Here is a 22,025-nt window from a genome sequence, read left to right as displayed (position 1 = left end):
CTAGTCAATAATACTGCACTAAATGACGCCGCACGTTCAGCGTGATGGACTGCCATTTTATTCCCATTTCTTCCCCGAGCAAACTTCTTTAACCATGTAGCGATTATGTTCTGCAGTATTTGTGCTGTACATTTCAGGTTGTTTCTGGTTGAGGCATTCGTCAGGGTTTATATGTCCACAATAACAATGATAAAACCAATCATTTTTGGGAAGCTATATGCTCTGTGAGCTGTATAAATGGGAAATATGTATGTGCCCTGTTCATTGCGATGCTGATAACGTTCCACGCTTTACTTTGACCTTTTATGACCTTTGTCTCAATCTGAGTTTGATGAAATGAAATTGTAGATTGCTGATTTTGTCGGTAGATCGATGACATTCAAACGCTCTCCACAAGTACGGGTTGTTTTATCAGCGGTGCCACAAAGAGTGCCATATATATGTCGTTTTGTTTTGTTGCATGTTCTTTTCTGGATTGTTCTCTTCTCTTTTGTTTTTATTGTGTTTTGTGTTGGGTTGGGTTTTGCTTTGCTTTGTTTTGTTTTGATTTGATTTCTGTTTTGTTTTGTGTTTGGTAAGGTTTTTTGTTCTGTGTTCTGTTCTGTGTTTTGTTTTGTTTTGTTCTGTTCTGTTCTGTTCTGTGTTGTTTTCTGTGTTCTGTTCTGGACTGTGTTCTGTTCTGTTCTGCTCTGTTGTGTTCTGTTCTGTGTTGTTTTCTGTGTTCTGTTCTGTTCTGTGTTCTTTGTTCTGTGTTCTGTGTTGTTTTCTGTGTTCTGTTCCGTTTTGTTCTATTCTGTGTTCTGTGTTATGTGTTCTGTTCTGTGTTCTGTGTTATTTTTTGTGTTCTGTTCTGTGTTCTCTGTTCTGTTCTGTGTTCTGTTCTGTTCCGTTCCATTCTGTTCTGTGTTGTTTTCTGTGTTCTGTTCTGTTCTGTGTTCTGTTCCATTCTGTTCCATTCCATTCTGTTCTGTTCTGTGTTCTGTTCTGTGTTGTTTTCTGTTCTGTTCTGTTCTGTTGTTTTCTGTGTTCTGTGTTCTGTTCCGTTCCGTTCCGTTCCGTTCTGTTCCGTTCTGTGTTCTGTTCTGTTCTGTTCTGTTCTGTGTTATGTGTTCTGTGTTATGTGTTCTGTTCTGTGTTCTGTGTTCTGTTCTGTTCTGTGTTCTGTTCTGTTCTGTTCTGTTCTGTTCTGTTCTGTTCTGTTCTCTGTTCTCTGTTCTCTGTTCTCTGTTCTGTGTTCTGTGTTCTGTTGTGTTCTGTTCTGTTCTGTGTTCTGTTCTGTTCTGTTGTTTTCTGTGTTCTGTTCTGTGTTCTGTTCCGTTCCGTTCCGTTCTGTTCCGTTCTGTGTTCTGTTCTGTGTTATGTGTTCTGTGTTCTGTGTTCTGTTCTGTGTTCTGTGTTCTGTGTTCTGTTCTGTTCTGTGTTCTGTTCTGTTCTGTTCTGTTCTGTTCTGTTCTCTGTTCTGTGTTCTGTGTTCTGTTGTGTTCTGTTCTGTTCTGTGTTGTTTTCTATTCTGTTCTGTGTTCTGTGTTCTGTGTTCTGTTCTATTCTGTTCTTTGTTCTTTGTTCTTTGTTCTGTGTTCTGTTCTTTGTTCTTTGTTCTGTGTTCTGTTCTGTTCTGTTCTGTTCTGTTATATTCTGTGTTGTTTTCTGTGTTCTGTTCTGTTCTGTTATATTCTGTTCTGTTCTGTTCTGTTCTGTTATATTCTGTGTTGTTTTCTGTGTTCTGTTCTGTTCTGTTATATTCTGTTCTGTGTTGTTTTCTGTGTTCTGTTCTGTTCTGTTATGTTGTTATGTTATGTGTTCTATTCTGTTCTCTGTTCTGTTTTCTGTGTTCTGTTCTGTTCTGTTCTGTTTTTTGTTATGTTTTTTGTTTTGTGTTCAGTTTTTTGCTTTGTTCTGTTTTGTTTTTGGATTGGGTTTTGTGTGTTGTTTTGTGTTTGATTTTGTTTTATTGCTTTTGAATTGGTTTTGTTTTGTGTTCTGTTCTGAGTTGTTCTCCATTCAGTTTTGTTTTGTGATCTGTCCTGATTATTTTGTTTTCGCTTTTGTTTTCGTTTTGTGTTCAGTTATTTTTTCTGTTTTGTTCTTTATTTTGTTTTGTTTTCTTATTCTGATTTTTTTTTTAGTCTCTTCTCTTTGTTCTGTTTGACATCAGCAGCATTGATCGAGAAATGGTGTAAGTTTGGGGCAGGACTATTTGTTTGTCTGACCAATTCGAATGCAGTGAAATAACATTTATGTACATTTGAAATCACTTATGTTTGCGAAAACCCATCTATTTAGTGTGTTTATATCCGCAAAATCCAAAGCAAACAACACTGGTCCTATTTGGTTAGTCCTGTTGTGGTATTGTTTAGTAGATGTGTATTTGTGGTTTTGTCCAAGCTTTTCCGAACAGAAGCTTTTGCTGATGAAATGAATCTCTGCCATCAGTGGGTCAGTGCATATATTCCTTCTCCAGAAGAGAAGAGAAGAAAAGCCATTAGGTTTCATCTTTCGTCTTGAGTAGATCGAGCTGGAGAGATCTTTTTTCATTAGAGCGGTGCAGAGTGAGAGAGACTGTCAGAGTATAGAGATGGAGAGAGATGGGCTGGAGGGGCAGAAAGAGTGATAGAGCAACGACGAGGAGGACGGGAGGGGTAAAAAGAGGTTGAGTGAATGAACACGGCACCGGGATAAAAGGAAAACTGCTTTGAATGGAATGTCATCAGTACTAAGAGCTTTTTAAAGTATATCAAACAATTTAGAGGGAGCACTGCTGCATGCACACAACTTCCATCTCCATAACTGCGCTTGTGCTTCTGATGATGTATACATATCTAGACCAGCAGTCTTTACTGGTAATGGAGGTTCATTTAAGACTTGATAAGCAAACAAAGTTGAAGATATGTGAAGTACTTCTAGTTTCTGAGCATTAAAGTCATCTAAACTTGTAAATATTAATTTACAAGAAAATACTATTTCAGTTTGAATGCTTCAAAATTGAATGTTTATTTCAATGTGTTACGTGCCAATTCTTTATAGGCCAGCAAATTCTGAGCAAAAAATGCTTTAAAATAAATATTTACAGCATAGCTTTGCAAACATCTTTCTAAAACAGGCCATTTATATGTCAAGAATACCATTTATTTATTTATTTATTTATAAAGTAAATTAATATTTACTTTATTAATTCAGTTTCTGGTGTTATTGTGAATGATTCATTATGTTTTTCTAAAGCAGGCTATGCCATTGGACAGCGTCAATTTTCTTTTAGACATTTGTCTGAAATTTGGTTGTTAATGCAGTTTCGCTTAGATTTTTTAGGTAACACTTTGTTTAAAGCCTTTATACATAATGCTTTATAAAAGTAGTTTTAATGCATTATTTGTGCCTTGTAATGCACCTTATAATGCATCGTATGATCTCATGAATCATTGTAACCACAGTTATAATACATTATAATGCATTGTAACACCTTTAGACCGTATAATGCATTAAAACACATGACAAACAAACCTTCAAATAGTATAATGCATTTTTATGAACAGGTACTGTATAATGCATTACAACTTACATTTTGAATACTTTTATAATGCATTATACATAGAGGCTTTAAGTAAAGTGTTATATCATGTTACTTTCAATACAATGAAAGCAAAAAAGGATCACTGATTGCATCAAGTTATCCTTGCTGACTAGGTTTAGTATTGGTTAAATTTCAGGTTGTTGTTCTGCGGGGAAATGTCTGAATTGCTTTTTTTAAATGCTAGGATTCATAAATGCATGTTGATAAATCAAATAAATGGTATTCTTGACATATAAATGGCCTGTTTTAGAAGGATGTTTGCAAAGCTATGCTGTAAATATTTATTTTAAAGCATTTTTTGCTCAGAATTTGCTGGCCTATAAAGAATTGGCACGTAACACATTGAAATAAACATTCAATTTTGAAGCATAAAAACTGAAATAGTAAAACATACTCTAATAAACTGGAAAAAAATGTACAATGTAGAAAATCATTTTGTGCCTATTAGGCAACAGAGGAAATTCTCAGATATTTCTGTATGAACATTATCTCTCTTGATGCTCGCCGTCTGTCATGGCATCTTGCAGCATTTGATATTTAATATCTGTGATGTGATGGTGTTTATGATATTAATTTAACCTGCCCACTTTACTGTACTGTACAAATATCCCATGAGGAAGAAACGGCTTCACAGCGTGCTAACGTGGATATCAAAGTTAAAAATGTATGCTCACCTGATGATTTGAGCCGTTTAGCAGATGTGGGTTTTGAATGCAACATGCTTCATTAATGAAATGTCACATTCCAATGAAATTTCAAGGGCAATCAAGTGAGTAAAAAAATATCATGTCATTAGCAGAAGGATCATTTGCAGCAACAGTTTGAGGCATTTGTCCTTGGGTACAAGTGTTTTGTTGAGCATTTTGTTTATGTTGTATAATACAGAATAATGTAGTCTGTAGGTTAAAGTTTTAGTGCTTTTTGTTTGCTCCATGAATGTAAACTGAAATGTGTTTCGTGTGCTGTGAAGTCAATACAGGCCACTTTGAAGAAAACATTAGCATGGGCTTTGGTTATATATTATATAGATATAACAGATATTATATAGATATAAACTCAGTTTGAATTGTGGGAAAAAAGAAACTTAAAATTCTGCCTTTTCTTCTTGCAATTCTGACAGTTCTGCTCTTTTGTTTGTTTTTGTTTATGCCATGGAATAAATAATAAAAATGTATTTTTTTCTTGTTTTTTATCTCAAATGTGAGTTTATATCTCACAGTTCTGACTTTTGGTCTCAGAATTTTGAGAATTACGAGTTTATATCTTGCCGTTCTAAAAACAAGTCATATTTATAATACTCACATAAACTCACAATGGTGAGATATGAATTGTGAATTGTGAAATGTGTGATGAAAGCTACAGTTACTTTTTTATTCCATGGTGGGTAAAAAAGAATTAGCTTGGAATTCAGAATAATTCTTAGTTTACATCTCAAAAAAAAAATAAAAAAATCTGTCAATTGCGAATTTATGTCTCACAATTGTGACTTTTCTTTTCAGGTTTATGATTTTGGCTTGTAATTCTGTCCTTATATCTTGTGATTCTGAAAAACAAAAGTCAGAATTGTAAGAGATAAACTCAGATTTGTGAGAAAAAATTCAGAGTTGTGAGACAAAAGTCACAATTATATTTGATTTAAAAAAAAATAATAAAATAGTATTGCAAGGTGAACAAACTTTTTGTTGTTGTTTTTTCTGCCATTCAATAAAAAAGGTGATCTAAATTGCAAGTTTATACAGTATCAAAATTGTGATTCTGTATCTTGCAGTTTTGAGTTTATATCTTACAGAAAAAAACATCAGAATTGTGAGGTTAAAAAGTTGCAATCAGCTTTTTAATTTTTTTTTAATCCTGTGATGGAAACAAGCTTCCAGAAGTCAGAGACCGCAATAAACAAATGTACTGTAAGTAAATGAGTGTCATTGATGCACAGACAGTCAGATGTCTTCTTCCACTCAAGCTCAAATCCTCTCAAATCATCAGGTTTAGTTCATGTTCATAGCTGCTGCCACCAATTTCTAAGACATTTAGAGAACTCAAATTGTTATGCTTACAGTGTTGCATTTGGGAATGCATGAATTCATCAAAATGCATGCATGGGTTTGGATTAGAAGAATCTGCCAAATGCATGAATGTAGATAAATGCAAACCAGCAGGAATTTCACTCAAACTCTCAAAGTTTTTCTGGAGGCCTTAGACTGTAGTACTGGTTTTCCAGCCTGTGCTTAGACTGCTAGATTCATCACCGCCTGAATGAACCGGCCTGCGGTCGGGACTCGACCAGAAATAGCCCGAAGATGACGGCCTGCCCAAACTCTTGGGCTATTTGCGGCCGTCCAGCCTTCGAGCAGCTTTAATCAAATGTATTTTTCTTGAATTCCACCCAAGATTTTAAAATAAAATGCCCACCGAAAGGGTTTATGGCATCTGTCGGCTTTGAGACAGAGACGGAGGAATGAATTTTTCCTCCCAAAAAAAGCAGACGGAACGATGTGCGATTAATCAATATAACGCAAAAGATATTTGCATCACGGCACAACTCGGGGATTACATTTGTAGCGGAAATGCTTTATGGAACTATTAATATCTTTTATTTTCTTTCCCTCCATCGCAGTTCAAAGAGCGTAATAGAATGCATTTCCTGCAAGGAATATTACACCGATGATTGATGGATCCAGAGAAAACGGGGAAAACATTGGGCTGTTCAATAGGCCCTGCGAAATCTGAGAGAGAGAGAAGGAGAACAAAACCCCCCTGGTTTTTAAACAGCTTTCTTTTCACCTTTGCGATTATTTATTTTCAAATAGTCCTTCAGGGTAATGTACCATTTTCTTATTTCACACCGCTATTTCCCATAAATGAGGGGAAGGCACGATAAATCAAGAGGGAAACATAGACTTGCGCAAAAGCTGCGAGAGCGCTAAAGATTTATGTAACACATTCATGTTTTCCACTTCTTCTTTTTAGTGCTGCACTGTGAAAGCCTGCCTAATAAAAGCCCCTATTAATATTTCCTGTTGCTTAGCAACCGCAGGCAGCAAGTAATAGCATTCCGTGGAAAAATAGATGACCGGGCCGATAAGGAAAAATTCAATTCTTTTATTATCTCTTGGGAGAAGGTGCCTTATTTCCTTCTGCGCAATATGATATGAGAGCAGGCTTGTATATTAAGAAATGTTTTAAAGAAATAGAAGTTATTTTCCAATTTCATTATAGCAAAAATAGAGGAAGAAAAGGAAGGAAAATAGAGAAGATTTGTGTGTGTGTGTTTTTCCAGATGAGAACTTATCTCTTTTCTCTAATAAAGTCCATTAGGCTTTGGATTGTGCAAATCAAGGCGTCATTTACAGATTTAATTTAGTTCCTTTGTGTTTTCCAATCACGTTCCTCTGGAAATATGAGGCTTTAGGTTATGGCGCACACTTTTATATCACATTTATATGTATATACGTTCTCATTTTCACACACACACACACACACACACACACACACACACACACACACACACTCACACACACACACACACTCACACACACACACACACACACACACACACACACAGACACAGACACAGACACACTCACACACACACACTCACACACACACACACACACACACACACACACACAGTATATATATATATATATGGGGACATAGATTTGTATAATGACATGGGTATGACAGAGGTATTACAATATGAAGGTGGTTTATGAGGACACTGCCTATGTCCCCGTAATTCAAAAGGCTTAAAAAACATACTAAATGGTGTTTTTTTGAAAATCTAAAAATGCACAAAGTCTCCTGTGAGGGCTAAGTTTAGGTGTAGGGTTGGTGTAGGGCAATAGCACACACAGTTTGTTCAGTATAAAAACCATTACGCCTATGGAGAGTCCCCATAAACCACAAAAACCAACATGTGTGTGTGTGTGTGTGTGTGTGTGTGTGTGTGTGAGTGTGTGTGTGTGTGTGTGTGTGTGTGTATATATAATGCTGAATTATACATTCTTATTGTGCACATTGCACTAGCATCTTTTACATCATATCTTGTGGAGCATTCAATCATATACAGTATAAGGTCACCTTTAAATCATATAAAATTAGAAGTTGTATTTCTAATTTATCATCTTTTACACCACATTTTGCAGAGCATTTAATAATATTCTCTCAGAAAAAAGGTACAAAAGCTGTTACTGGGACAGCATCCTTTTAAGAAAGTACACATTTGTACCTTATTTACCCCTAAAGCCTGCATTTTAGTATCTTGAAGGTGCATATTTGTACCTAAAGTGCACATATTCAGACCGAAATGGCACATTTCAGTACCTTTTGAAAATGTCCCGCCCCAGTGACAGCTTTTGTACCTTTTTTTCTGAGAGTGTATATAAAGTCACGTTTAAATAGGCAAAATTTCACCAACTGCAAAAGATGTGACATATGAGTAATTCTGGGTGAGTTTGTGTTATTGTTTTTTCTTGTTTAGTCATTGTCGTCTCATTGTTTGCTGGAAAAAGAGCAGCACTATTGGGAAGGACATCAGTTGTTGCTTGGAAACAAAGTGATTTGATTTGAAGTCAGCATATCTATAGTATATCCATAATGTCCTTATCGAGAGGAGCGAGAGGAGGAGATGCACGGAGGTGTCTGTCTGATACAGCACAAACCACCACGGCAGATAAAGGCCTGCTTTATGTATCTCATTATGTCACGGGCTTCTATATCTTATCAAAGCATGAAATCACGTCCATATTCCATGTATCTGGACACACATCAGCTGAGAAACTGCAGGAATATTGCTCATATGATGCTCTTTCACAGATCCAGAGACTTCGATCTGTAACTTTGTCTCAAATCGTTCTCCTAAAATAAGGAGAGATAAAAAGAGGTTGTTGTTTTGACATAAAATCTGACATCTGTTGCTCTCAGTTGAGACTTTATTGAGTTCAGTCGTATTTTAGTATAATTGAGATAGCATTATAGTTTTTATTAATAATTTTTTATTTTTTTATTTAACGTTTTTTATTTTTTTAGTTTGTTTCGGGGATTTTTGTTGTGTTGTTTTGTGATTTTTATTATTTTACTTTTTTTATAAAACACATATATATTATATTATATTATATTATATTATATTATATTTTTAGCTACAAAAGTCTTTTGTGGTTTTAGTTTTAGTTAACTATACTAATAATATAATAATAATAATTTCATTTCAATTTTAGTTAATGATTGAGTAATTTTGCTGTTATTTCAAGTAACAAAAGTGTTTTTGTCTTGTTTTTTTGTTTTTTGTTGTTAACTATAATAATAAAATAATTTCAGTTAACTATAATGATGACATTTTTAATATAATAAAATAAAAATAAATAAAAAGAGACAAATAGGGCAGTAGTTCTTAAATGAAATTAAGATGAAATAAAACAATTTTTTTTTTGTATTTAATTTTATTTCAAGAAAATATATATTCATATAAATATATATATATATATATATATATATATTTTTTTTTATTTTATTTATTTTTTTATTATTGTAGCTTTAGCTAACTAATAATCCTGATTCTCAGTAATGTTTTATTCTAAAATAATAAAATTTTTACTGTAAACATATCACTTATGATTACAGGCAAATTTGAAAAAGAAAAGTTTGCTTTCAGTTTAATCTCATTGCTGTCAGAAACATTTGAGATATGAAAGAGCTGTAATGTGGCTTATTGCTTTAGTTTGTCATCAGTCAGTTGTTCTTGACTCTTTTGCATGTGAAAGTCTCACCGGTGTCTGCAGCACAGATATATAAAGCATAAAGCGCGGTGCAGATGGGTTTGAGCTAGCAGGGGTTTGGATTATGAAGAAAAGCCGCTCCGCTGTCACCAACACGTGCCGAGCATGTGTGAAGAGTTAACACACTTACTAATCATCCTTAAATGAGCCTAATTGTTGCCGCGACACCCCACTGAGGGTGTGTGTGTGTGTGTGTGCCTGACTGCAGGCTTCGTTTCTCATTAGATGTAGTAGAAATGTTCTGTCTTTCTGTCTGTTCCATGTGTTGATACGGCCCTCTCTCTTCTTCCAAAGCCATTTCAGAGCTGTCATGTCAAACTCTGCTCGCCGAAACAAGGAAGGAAGGAGATGAGCCTGGGAAATATATACACTCTCTCCACAAACTCCACTACTGAGCTTCTTGCTGTCTGCCGTCTAAATAGGCAGCTGTCTGCTAAGGGGCCTTTGCAGTGTTTTTAATGGTTGTTTTAGGCTGCTGCATCAAGTCTTGCTGGTCATGTTCAGAATGGAATGCTAGTTTACTGCATACTGTGCTGTAAATACTGCATACTACATACTATTTAAAAATAATAATAATAACAGTAAGAATTATTTCTTGATAAACATTTCAAGCAGTATGCAACAAAGTTGACACATGACCTTCAGTTATTAAATTGAAATTTTTAATTTTAACAAAATATTATTTTCATCATTTTAATTATGTTAAAATTTTACATTTTAATTGAAATATTTTTACAGATATAAATTTGATGTTAAAAATGTTATTATTTTATATTTTAAAATTTAAATTTAAGATAAACAATTACAAATAATCAAAAAGTGATTAATAATTGCTGCTTATGTTCATTTATCAGTCTATTATTATTTGTATACTTTTATGATATTTACTTTTATGGTATTTACTTTTTATTTTTACATTTTAGTGATTGTTATGTGCTTTTATAATTTTATTTAGTCTTTTTAAAAATTTTTATAAATTTTTTTATTTCATCAAATTCTAGGGAGAGAGAATTTTAACAAAAATATATTATATATATATATATATATATATATATATATATATATATATATATATAATTATATATATATATATAATTATTAATAAATATAAATATATGAATAGAAATATATATGCATAATATATATATATATATATATATATATATATATATATATTAACTATGAATTGAATTAATATTAATTATATGTATTCATCAATTTTTGCTTTCGTATTTTATTTTATTTTAATTTTTTCTTTTTATAAATATTTTATTAAAAAAAATAAGTTCAACTTAAACTGATTCATTTTATGTTATAAAAAAAAAATTATGTTAAGTTCATTTTATTTAGATTTGTAATAGTGTTAGTTTAAGTTAACAATAACAACATGCATGTGATGCTGCTTCAGATTTTGACCAATAGGAGATCACGGTTGTGCTGTTTATCCTCTAGATATGATATATGATGCCTCAAAATACTGTCTAAGATCAGAACGCCTGACTTTCTTCTTCAGATCATGTTGATTGTAAAATAAGCCGAATGCTGTATCGCAGAATATCATCTGTGTAATTGCTGTGCTGCGTCCGGCTGAGGCAGTAAACGCTGACCGCCCTGTAGCTTTATAGTGTTTATAGTGTTAGCCTCATTACACACACACACACACACACACACACACCCCATGTGAACATGACACGCAACAAAGCGTCTCTGCTAAAGCCTTTGTTTGTCAGCTTGTTGGTCTTGTTTGTTTTCCTCTCGTCTCGCTCACATTTTAAAGTCGTTTGAGCGAAACCGTATTGCAGCGGAAGCTTATTAAAGGCATGAAAGTGAACGAGTTGTTTTGGCCCACACTGATCTGTCGGCTTCACATGAACACGTGTGCATGCGTGTCGTAATGAACATGTAGAAAGACTCTGCCTTCTCTCTCCGTCTCTCGCCGCTCGCCTCAGATTTACATCCCGGTTAATTGAATTGGAATATAATGCAATAAAACTGTCCCAGCCATGAAATAAAGGTCCAATCAAATTATTTCAATTGTTGCCTGCAGTCTCCTCCTCCCATGAATGTTACTAACATTAAGACCCCATGAAATCTAAATTGGATTTTTGTGGGTTTTTTTAGAGATGTTTCTACTGCAGATCTTGACGTCTGGAAGATTACAGAAGAAAACAACATGGCGATGCTATCAGCTCATCTGTCCCACTGTCAACAGTCAAAACAAACAAACGGCAGAGCTAAAATAGCATTTGCTCAATCATATGCATTAAGCATTCGTTCGCTGGGAGTGCGATTATTATTAGGAACAATTATTGTGTCTTGCTAAACATAAAATTTTGCAATGTTAGATTTATTGATTCATTTTATTTGCTTCAAACTGAGTGTTTATCATTAAAAATGAGAATCAAGAATATTTATATATATATATATATATATATATATATATATATATATATATATATTAGTGCTGTCAAATGATTAATCTCATCCAAAATAAGCATTTTTGTTTACATAATATATGTGTGTGTGCTGTGTATATTTATTATGTATATATAAATACAAACACATGCATGTATATATTTTAAAAAATATGGTATGTTTATATATTAAATATATTTATTTATCATATAAATTATATGAATATAAATATAGACAGTAAATACATGTAAATATTTTCAAAATAAATGCATGCATGTGTGTGTATTTATATATAAATAATACATATACACAGTACACACACACATATATATTATGCAAACAAAAACGTTTATTTTGGATGCGATTAATCGCGATTAATCGTTTGACAGCACCAATATAAATAATAAGTTATATAAAAATAAAATAAATATAATTATTACTTATAATAATAAAAAGGTTATATAATGTTTTTGTCATTTTTCAAAAGAAATTAATATTTTAATTCAGCAAAGAAAAAACATTGTATAATATTATATAAAAGCATTATATATAATGTTTTTATTATAATATAATTAATAATTATATAAAATAAAATACATATAATTATTCATTATATAACATGATAAAAATGTATATAATATTTGAAAGAAATAATTATTCAGCAAAGATGCATTAAATTGATGAAAAGTGACAGTAAAGATATTTATAATGTTACAAAAGATATGTTTCTTGAGCAGCAAATCAGTATATTAGAATGATTTCTGAAGACTGGAGTAATGATGCTGAAAATACAGCTGCGCATCACAGATATAAATTACATTTGACTATATATTCATTTTGAAAACAGCTACTGTACATTGTAATAATATTTCACAATTTTAAAGGATTTTACTGTATTTTTAATCAAATAAATGCAGCCTTGGTGAGCAATAAAATAAAATGGCTGTGAATAGCAGCTCGAGAAACATTTGAGGCTTTGGTCTGCAGATCTTGTTAAATCTGAGGCTCGTGTGCGTGATGAATGACGCAGCATGGAAAACACGGCAGATCTGTGATGTGGTGCGCTGAGGTTTAGTTCAGCCCGGAGTTCAGAGTGTCTACAAGCATCGAGGAGATGAAACTCGCACGTCTTCGGGGACGACAGGTTGCGTTTGCTTACAGATTTAAGCAGCGCTTGATTTATAAATGGCCGCTCTTATTAGCACTGGGAGCGTTGTTATAAATGACCCCCGCGGGCAGAGCCGGGGCGATGGAGGAAGAGGGAGGTTTGGTGTTCTGCCCTCGAGGAGAACAGGAGTCGCGGCAAGGGCAGAGCGCGATGAGATTCCCCCGTGTTTACGGCTGGAGCGCGAGAGATCAGTCTCCGGCGCTCGGCTAATTAAAGCTGCCACGGCCGTGAGCCTGCCGGGATAATGTTCTATTATTATAGTCATTTGTTTCAATTAACCGCTCTGTGATTTTACAATAGCAACTGTGAACCTGCGTGGAGTGAGCCATCACTCCCAACAAGATGTCTCCAATCAGAGCCACAGGCGAGAGAGAGCGCCTTCCCATCATGCCTAGAGCAGCGCTTGTGCTTCAGGACTCACAATCATTTACAAAATGATCCCAGCGTCACACGGTCAAATGCATTCATGTCATTATGAATTGCACGGCTTGCATTATATTATTTAGTTTGACCTTTTGCTCGTGGTCTTTGAGGATGAGGTCATGTCACGCAACCTGTCCACGTTGACATCTGTCTAATTCGACAGGTAAATTTGTGCAAGCGGCACCTGCACACATGACCTTTGACATCAACAGCTTTGCCCTTTGATTTTTTTTCCAACTATGCATGATTATATGGTTAGTTGCGTTTTATTATTTTTGCAAAATGCTGTTTTTCTCTCTATCTGTCAGATCAGACCTGTGACCCATTTTAGGGTTTGTGACCCACCAGTTGAGCACCGATGGCCTAGATTCTCTTTGCTTTATCATCGGCTGTGTACAGAATGCAATGCTAGTGCACTAGTTACTGTGCAGTGTGCCAGTATTATTTATATGCTGTTATTTTATTATTAATATTAATAATATATTTGATCATTTATTCATGTTAAATTAGCGTTTATATTCTAATTTTCATGTTCATATTTGCTTAGAAGTTATTTTGTAATTTTTATTATTTTTTATATTTCTGTTTAACTTATTTTTATTTCAGTTTTAGTCATTTTGATATGTGCTGTTATCATTTTATTTTATTTTTAATGGTTATATTTAACTTATTTTTAAGTTTTAGTAAGTTTAGAACTTCAACTTTTATACTGTATTTTTATTTTTAGTGAGTTTTTTGTGTTTTTAAGCTTTTTTAAGTTTAGGTTTTTCATCTAATTATTTATTTTTTATCGCAGATTTATTTGAATAATAATGAAAAACATTTTTAGTCATTTTAATTTTAAATAATATAATATTTTTAGTTTTAAATAATTGTAGTGCACAGGGTTTTTTTGTAAATAATGAAACATTTTAAACAGTAGATTTTGACAAACATCATGTTAAATTCAGTGAGTTTTTTTGGAAATAAATGAAGAATTTTGCATTTTTGCATCCAATTTAGTTCAATATAAACAGCTGTCAAAAATCACAGCAGATATTACTAACACAATGCATTTGTCACACTAGAAAGGAAAGCTCAAGTTGAGTAGTATGCAGTATGCAGTGTGCTCTGGTTGTATACTATTCATTCTGTAGGTCAAACGCATACAGAAAACTCACATTCTGTTCCCAGTATACATGCTACATACTGCAGAAGTGGCTATTCTGAACGCAGCCGTTCTTTTACAGAAACTAATGTAACTGAATTATTCTGTAACCCGAACAATTGTCACATGAAGCTACATATATGATAATTTGGGTACAATCTCTTTCTTGTAGCAGTAATTCATGTCACACAGGTTATACTGATAATGCATTATAATTCATGCAAAACACCCTACAACTTTCTAGACTGGTGTATTTTCCACAAAGCACAATGTCAATCACTGAAAGACACGTGACACATCCAGAAAGAGACTTTACATTAGATGATCTACTGTATTTCATGGCATATTTACTGAATGTGACCTCAGATTCATTTCAAGCGTCTCTTTCCTCTGGTTTGGAGGTAAAGCGTTCATCCAATCGCACACTGGACGCTGAGAAGCACACACAATAGTGTTGAGATATCGCACGCGCTCAGTGTGAAGCTCATAATTGGATGGCGGTTGTTATTTGGACTCTATTTATCTGCGAGTATAAAGAGCTCGAGACACAACAGAGGAACAGGAAATGAAGTTTCCTAACACAGAGTCTCTGCTAAATGAACAGAGCGCTTTGTTATGGGGAGGGTGTGGAGCATGTCTTAAACGCTTTCCACAGCAAAAATCATTTTCTTAATCAGTATTTTGTCTTGCTTTCCAGTATAAACATTTCAGCATCATTAAAACACAATGCATTTACTTGAGAAGTAAAATTAAGCCTTTCTGCCAAAGAAAATGAACATTTTATGGTTAAAACAAGACAAAACTAATTGCTTAAGAGGTTAGAAAAACAAGCTTAACCCTGTCAAGGCTGACATATGAAATAACAGTCTAATTAAAAAAAAAAAAAAAAATTAACAGTTTTTTGAATATTTAGACAAAATATAAAAAAGTTTGCATGATTGTCTTTTGTCATATTTTATGCATCAGACTTCATTTGCATTCAGAGACTCAAACTGAGCAAATATTTGGTATATAATGCAATGCTGATTGAGAGATGAAGAAATAAAGGGAAGATGTGAGATGTTTTGGAGGCTTGTGAAGATCATTCCTCCGCTGAGGAACAGTGAAAGTAAAGCTTCTGGAAACAAACGTTCCTCAAAAGATCCTGATGATCAGGTTTGAGACGCACTGATTTTTCTAAAAAAAAAATGATTGATGGAGAATCAAGTAAAGCTGAGCTGCTTCAGTCCAGTAAGTGTTCATCTGGAGATATGACTGCAGTTATTCTGACGCTTACTTGATCAAAATCAGTCCAGATTTGACAGCAAAGAGACACGTGAAGCTGAAGCTGAATGTTTGTAAAATTACACTAAAAGAGTGGATCATTTAGAATCATAGAAATGAGGCTTTATGGGTTTTTAGGCTTAACAGAAATGGTTTTTACTAGATTTAAGCATAAATGTGTCACTTTTTAGTAAATATATCTTGTTTTAAGACACATCATTTGGAACCATCTCTGTATTTTACTCCATAACTGCTGCATGTTTCTTCACATGTAGGTAACATAAATCATTCCTGCCAATAAGCAAGATAAATATAGTCACATGGCCCAGTCCGAACAGCATCACCATCCCCCTATCAAGGATTATAATATTTAGTAATTAGCATACAGTACCTATGGCAACCGCTAACCTTTGTGAGACTGTTTCATGATGTTTGTACAGACATCCAACCTGCTTTATATAGCCTGAACCCATCTCTCTCTCTCTCTCTCTCTCTCTCACTCTCTTCTCTCTCTCTGTCTGTCTGTCTCTCTCTCTCTCTCTCTCTCTCTCTCTCTCTCTCTCTCTCTCTCACTCTCTCTCTCTCTCTCTCTCACTCTCTTCTCTCTCTCTGTCTGTCTCTCTCTCTCTCTCCTCTTCTCCCTCTCACTCTTGCTCGCTCTCACGTTTTCTTTCTCACTCTCACTTATTGATCAGTTTCTCTCGTTCTGTCTCTCTGCAAACAGACGGCATTAAAAACAAATATTCAATATGTCATCTAAATGTGCAGTAAGCAGGCAGCAGACAATATATTGTTTGTTTAACGATTCACGCCGACTGCTTTGTCTAAATTGACGGTAAAGAGAGAAGTCGTTTGCTGAAGGTGCACGTCTTTATTCTTTTGATTATAACCGTGACTCCAAATAAATTGAAAGCAAATGTGGTTTGGAATAACAGGGCCGGGCACGCTCTCACAAAACGCTTGCTCGTTTGGCAATTTTCTTCGCTTAGAAATTGCTTATTTAATGTGAAATATGAGAGGAATGGCTTTATAGTGTGAAAGAAATGATAAAAGCCTAATGTTAAAATACAAGACAAAACAGTTCCCTAGCCTCTATGTCTGAAGGACAGGAGATAATGATGATTATATCCTTCAATATAAGTTTTTAAAACTCTTAAAACATCTTTTTTGGTAGTCTACGTATCTGAGTAGGTGCTGTTTTAATTAATATGCATTTGATTGTTTTGTTGTGCTGTTGTTTAATTAATCTTGCTAGTTAATCAAGCACTATGGTCGGTTTTTAAATATGTTATATAAATAAATAAACTGCTAACACTTTACAGTAAGGTCTCATTAGTTAACATTAGTTAATGCATTAATGCAACTAACAATGAGCAACATGTTTGTTACAGTATTTATGAATATTTGTTGACATTAGATCATAAAAATGCATTTGTTGGCATTCGCCTGGAATTAAATAATATTAACAGATGCTGCTTTTGATTTTGATCTGTTAGTAAATCTGTTAAAAATTGGCATTTCATTGTAAAACAAAAAATAGGTTTCAAAGTTGTAAATAAAACAGAGATTATTGGAGTATGCTTTACAAGAAAATATTATTTCAGTCTTAACATTTTCATGTTTAATTAAATGTGCAACTTACCATTTCTTTAGTAATTAATTGTGAACTGGCAATTTTTGAGTGAAACTTGTTTTTTTTTTCAGATTATAAAAAGTATTTTTCATGATTACTTCATGCTTATTAATTCCTTTAACATTAATTCCTTTATTGTAAAGTGTTACCAATAAACTTTATATTGATGCATATTATTTTGAAGGTACATCTAAAAAAGATGTTTTTATTCAGAAATTGCCAGTAAATTTCACAAATAATTACAAAGCATCGTTGCACATGAAGTAGAAAGACTGAAATATAATTTTCTTATAAAACATACTCCAGTGATCTTAATTTTATTTACAACTTCTACAGTGCAATATATAAACAAAACTCAAAAGACGTGGTTATTTTCTTGAGGGTTTTTTTTTTTTTTTTTTGAAGAGCGGCAATGGAAATAAAACATGGAGATATATTAAAATACAAAAGTCACAGATGCTTACTTTGAGAATAGTTCATGATTTGAGAGAAGCTATAGCAAATGAACTAATGCAGCAGTGGCTGACTTCATCTTATGTATCTGGAGTAGAGTATTTGGCACATCCCTATTGAAGAAAGCACCATTACTGTGTGCATTTATTCACTGTATTCTGCTTTTATTTTTTGCACTGCCTTTTCTCAGCAAGAAACGGGCCAGTAATTCCAGTCAACAGTACTGAAATGATATTCAGAATTTCAAACGGGACGACAGCGCTGCAATGATGGTTTGGAAACAAATAGCATAAATTATTCAGTGAGCGAGAGAGAGAGAATAGACTGTGATAGATTGCTGGTTTTTGCAGAGTCCCGCTACCTTTTGTCCCAACAAAGGTTCCAATCACAGAATTTGTCCGTAATGTGAAAATTCACTCAATGAGCCTGTTGGCTTCGCCGGCCGTCTCTCTCTCTCTCTTGTCTTTTGTGTGTTCGGCACCCAGATTAAAGAACAGGGTGATGCTCTTGGCCGGCAGCGGTTGCTATGGTAATGGAGTTGCCGTCGCTATGATAGGCCATTCATGTTTGATTAATTGTTTTTTCAATGCTTCTTGGTTTGTGAAAGCCCTTATAGAGCAACTCCACGGAAAATGGAAAATTAATGGATTCTCTCTCCCTCTCTCGCCAACATTAAAGCTACTTCGCTGCATTTGAAAATTGAACTAATGGTGTTGCTAAAATTTGATTTGAGGTTGGAGGTTGTGTTTGGGCTGCTTTTGGAGGGGCTGTTAAGTATTGGAGATCTGAAACGTCTAAATGAGGAAAGCCTTTGTTTCAGGTCTGCTTTTGTACCGAAGCATAGTAGGATGTCCTGTAGATAACAAGCTAATTCATCTGCATTAACAAAAAGCTGTGAACTTCATGCATTTTTCTTGCTCTTTCATTTTAAATTTAATCTAATATCAAGTCTTGAGAGGTTAATTAGCGCTATTACAAGCTCTCGCTAAGATCACAGCCGTTACGGTAATGTTTACCAAGAGCTGCTCGGCCCAGACCTCTCCGACTTCATTAATCGTCTTAAAAGCACACAGTTGATTCGTAATGTTTAATTCAGCTCAACTCGTGAATGTTGCATGGCGCTAATAAATGCTGGTTCATCAACTTTCTCCCTCTATTTCTATTTCTTTTTGATTTGTGGTTGACTAAGTATTCCTATTTATGTGTAAATTAATACATCCGTTCGCAGTCTTGCCGTCGACATCCGCTCACGTCTCCTGATGAGATGCTTTTTGAAGAGCGGCGATGGAAATGAAACATGGTGAAATATTAAAATGCACGAGTTACAGATGCTTAGTTCGAGAGGATTTCAGGATTTGAGAGAAATGAGAACTGTTGAATTTTTAGCAAATTAACTTATTCTTCAATGCCTGACTTCATCAAAGAGTGTCTGTGTCTTTTTTTCTTTATGCTTGTGGTAGAAAGGTACACATGTATATAAAATATGAGGTGCATGGAATTTCAGCATTGCAAAAACCCATGTCTAATTACCTAAACACCCACAGTTCAGTTTAACAGGTGCTAAATGCACTAAAATAGTGATGCACGTTTGCAAGATTGAGAATTGTGCCATGCAAATTGCATTTCGGCTACAATTTATTCTCAGCAAATTCTGTTCTATGTATACGGTATGTAGGGGTATTTGCTTTACTGTGTATATACAGTAATATTAATGCATGTAAAATAAGGAGTTACATTGCATTTCACTGCAAAAAGTTTAAGAAGGTGCTAAATGTGCTGAAATGCATAAGAATTGTGCCATGCAAATTACATTTCGGCCACAATTCATTCTTAGTAAATTCTCTTTTGTATACACAAGTGGAATTTGCTTTACTGTATTGTATGATAATACTAATGTATGTAAAATAAAGAGTTGCATTGCATTTTAGTGCTAAATGCTCTAAAATACACTAGAATTGACTTATGCATATGCACTTCTTAGCGAATTCTCTCCTATATACTGTATATAAAAGTTGCTTGTATATATGGTAATACTAATGTATGTAAAATAAGGAGTTGCATTGCATTTTAGTGCAGGAAAGTTAACCAGGTGCTAAATGCAATGAAATGCACTAGAATCACCCCGTGCAAATTGCAGTTTGGCCACAATTCATTCTTAGCGGTTTCCCTTCTGTGCATACAAGTGGTATTTGCTTTATATATGGTAATTTTCATAACTGTTTATTCATATATGGTTTATTTAGCTCATGTGAAGGTATCATGTGGTGAATTCTTACTGTTGGTTTTAGTTGTCAAGTCACTATTGTGGTTGCTTTGGGATACTTCCGGGTCGAGCACCAATGGCGTTGTGGCTTTCTGAAGTAGCTTTGAAATTCATGCTGAGAGAAGTGTGGTTGATGACTTACTGTAAATGACGGTTATCTATCTAGATCTCTCTCTAATCTGTTTATGATATAAGTCAGTTTGAAACTATAAAGGACACTTTCAAAACCCCAGGGTTCACATGCATTGCGATTTGGTACAGCTTTGTACAATATGTGTTTGAGTGAACGTATATCGTTTGATAAGAGATTCGCTTTGTAGTGCAGAAGTCATTATAGAATTGACTAAACTAGCCACCGGTAATCATACGGCCGCTTCAAAGGGTGAGGGAAGAAACTAGTGTCTTTGTAGATTGGCCTCAATTGGTTATTTCTCTTCAAAATTCCTCCTAGTAAAGTCTGGTCTTCTTCTCTCACCCTAGATGCCGGTGTTTGCGGGGCAAGTGGGCAGTCATTACCCCCGTGCCCACCACAGCCCCATGCTAAACCCATCTGCTCGGATACTGCCCCACCCCATGAGCGCCCTGTCCCAGCTCAGCTCTCAGATTGGCCAAGGCTCCTTTACACACGGTTCCCCATCATCGTCAGGAAGTCAGTCAGCCACGCCCTCCCCCTCAAGCTCCGCCCAGGAAGAGGAAGCAAAGTACCACTCAAAGGTACAAGAACGAGAACAACGAAGCGCTGGCCGATCAGTATGAAACTGCATGATATTTAACAGTAGAATGGAGCACAACAGAGAGCGTTTTCTCCTTAGATGAGATCTTGATTACACTTTACAGAAGCATTTGTTGATGCATTTGGTATCATGAACTAACAAACACTTTTACAGCACTTATTCATCAAAGTTGATGTTGATTTATAAATGTTATGTTGTTCATTGTTAATTCATGTTTGTTCGTAACATATTAACCAATATCAATTTATACAACTTGAAATGTTAAAAATATGTGGACATTATCGTGAACTGTGATTAATACATGCTGTAAAAATATTGTTAGTTCCTGTTAGCGATTGCAACGTGTTGTAAGCGTTAGTGGCTTTTCATCATTGATGCATTAAATTGATCAAAAGTGACAGTAAAGACCTTTATAATGTTACAAAAGATTTCTTTTTCAAATAATATCTGTTCATCTATGAATCCTGAAAAATAAAACGTATTACAGTTTCCACAAAAAATATTGTGCAGCACAACTGTTTTCAGCATTGATAATAATCAGAAATGTTTGTTGAGCAGTAAATCAGCATATAATTATGATTTCTGAAGATCATGTGACACTGAAGACTGGAGTAATGATGCTGGAAATACAGCTTTGATCACAGAAATAAATTACATTTTAACAGATATTCACATAGAAAACAGCTATTTTACATTTTTTAAATATTTGACTATTTTAGTCTTTTTACTGTATTTTTTATCAAATAAATGCAGCCTTGGTGAGCAGAATAGACTTCAGTCTATATATAGTAGTTATTTCGCCTCTATTTCCGTTTCTATGGTAACTAAAGCTTCCCTGATTGGTGGATTTTTCTCATCAGAGTTACAGGCAGGATGGTTAGTCACTAGTAATTTGGCTATTGAACACAAGCAAAGTTGAAATCACATTGGCTACAGGATCATATATCATCAGTGATCTCATGGCAGGTCTCTCTTGAAAGGTTTATACGTTATCGTTAAAAATCTGTTCCTCTATGAAAAATAATGAATGTGATTTTTACTTCCAGAATCCGGAGTCTATTGCGCTCTATAGAGGAGCATAAACAGCAGACGAGAGCTTTGAGAATAATTTCCCCTCTTTATTTAAAAGCAAACGATTTTCCGTGTGTCTCAATAGTGTTTACAAATCTCTGCATTTTAACTTC

General features: G+C 34.3%; 1 protein-coding gene across 5 annotated transcripts in view; it reads left to right on the top strand.

Annotated features, from left to right (window-relative positions):
- The window catches only part of LOC306844909 (TOX high mobility group box family member 2-like), a 123,027-nt gene that overhangs the window by 79,378 nt on the left and 21,624 nt on the right, over positions 1-22,025 (top strand). For 3 of the 5 annotated variants that reach the window (XM_079377343.1, XM_079377342.1, XM_079377344.1), the window contains one exon: positions 20,588-20,821. The exons of the other annotated variants lie outside the window; for them this stretch is intronic. In XM_079377343.1, the coding sequence (XP_079233469.1) occupies positions 20,588-20,821 (234 nt within the window). The remainder of the gene's footprint in view (positions 1-20,587; positions 20,822-22,025) is intronic. 5 annotated transcript variants of the gene reach the window in all.

This window comes from Barbus barbus (assembly GCF_936440315.1).
Source record: "Barbus barbus genome assembly, chromosome: 25".
NCBI lineage: Eukaryota > Metazoa > Chordata > Actinopteri > Cypriniformes > Cyprinidae > Barbus > Barbus barbus.
Note: the sequence above shows the minus strand (reverse complement) of the source record. Positions and strands in the feature narration are given on the sequence as shown.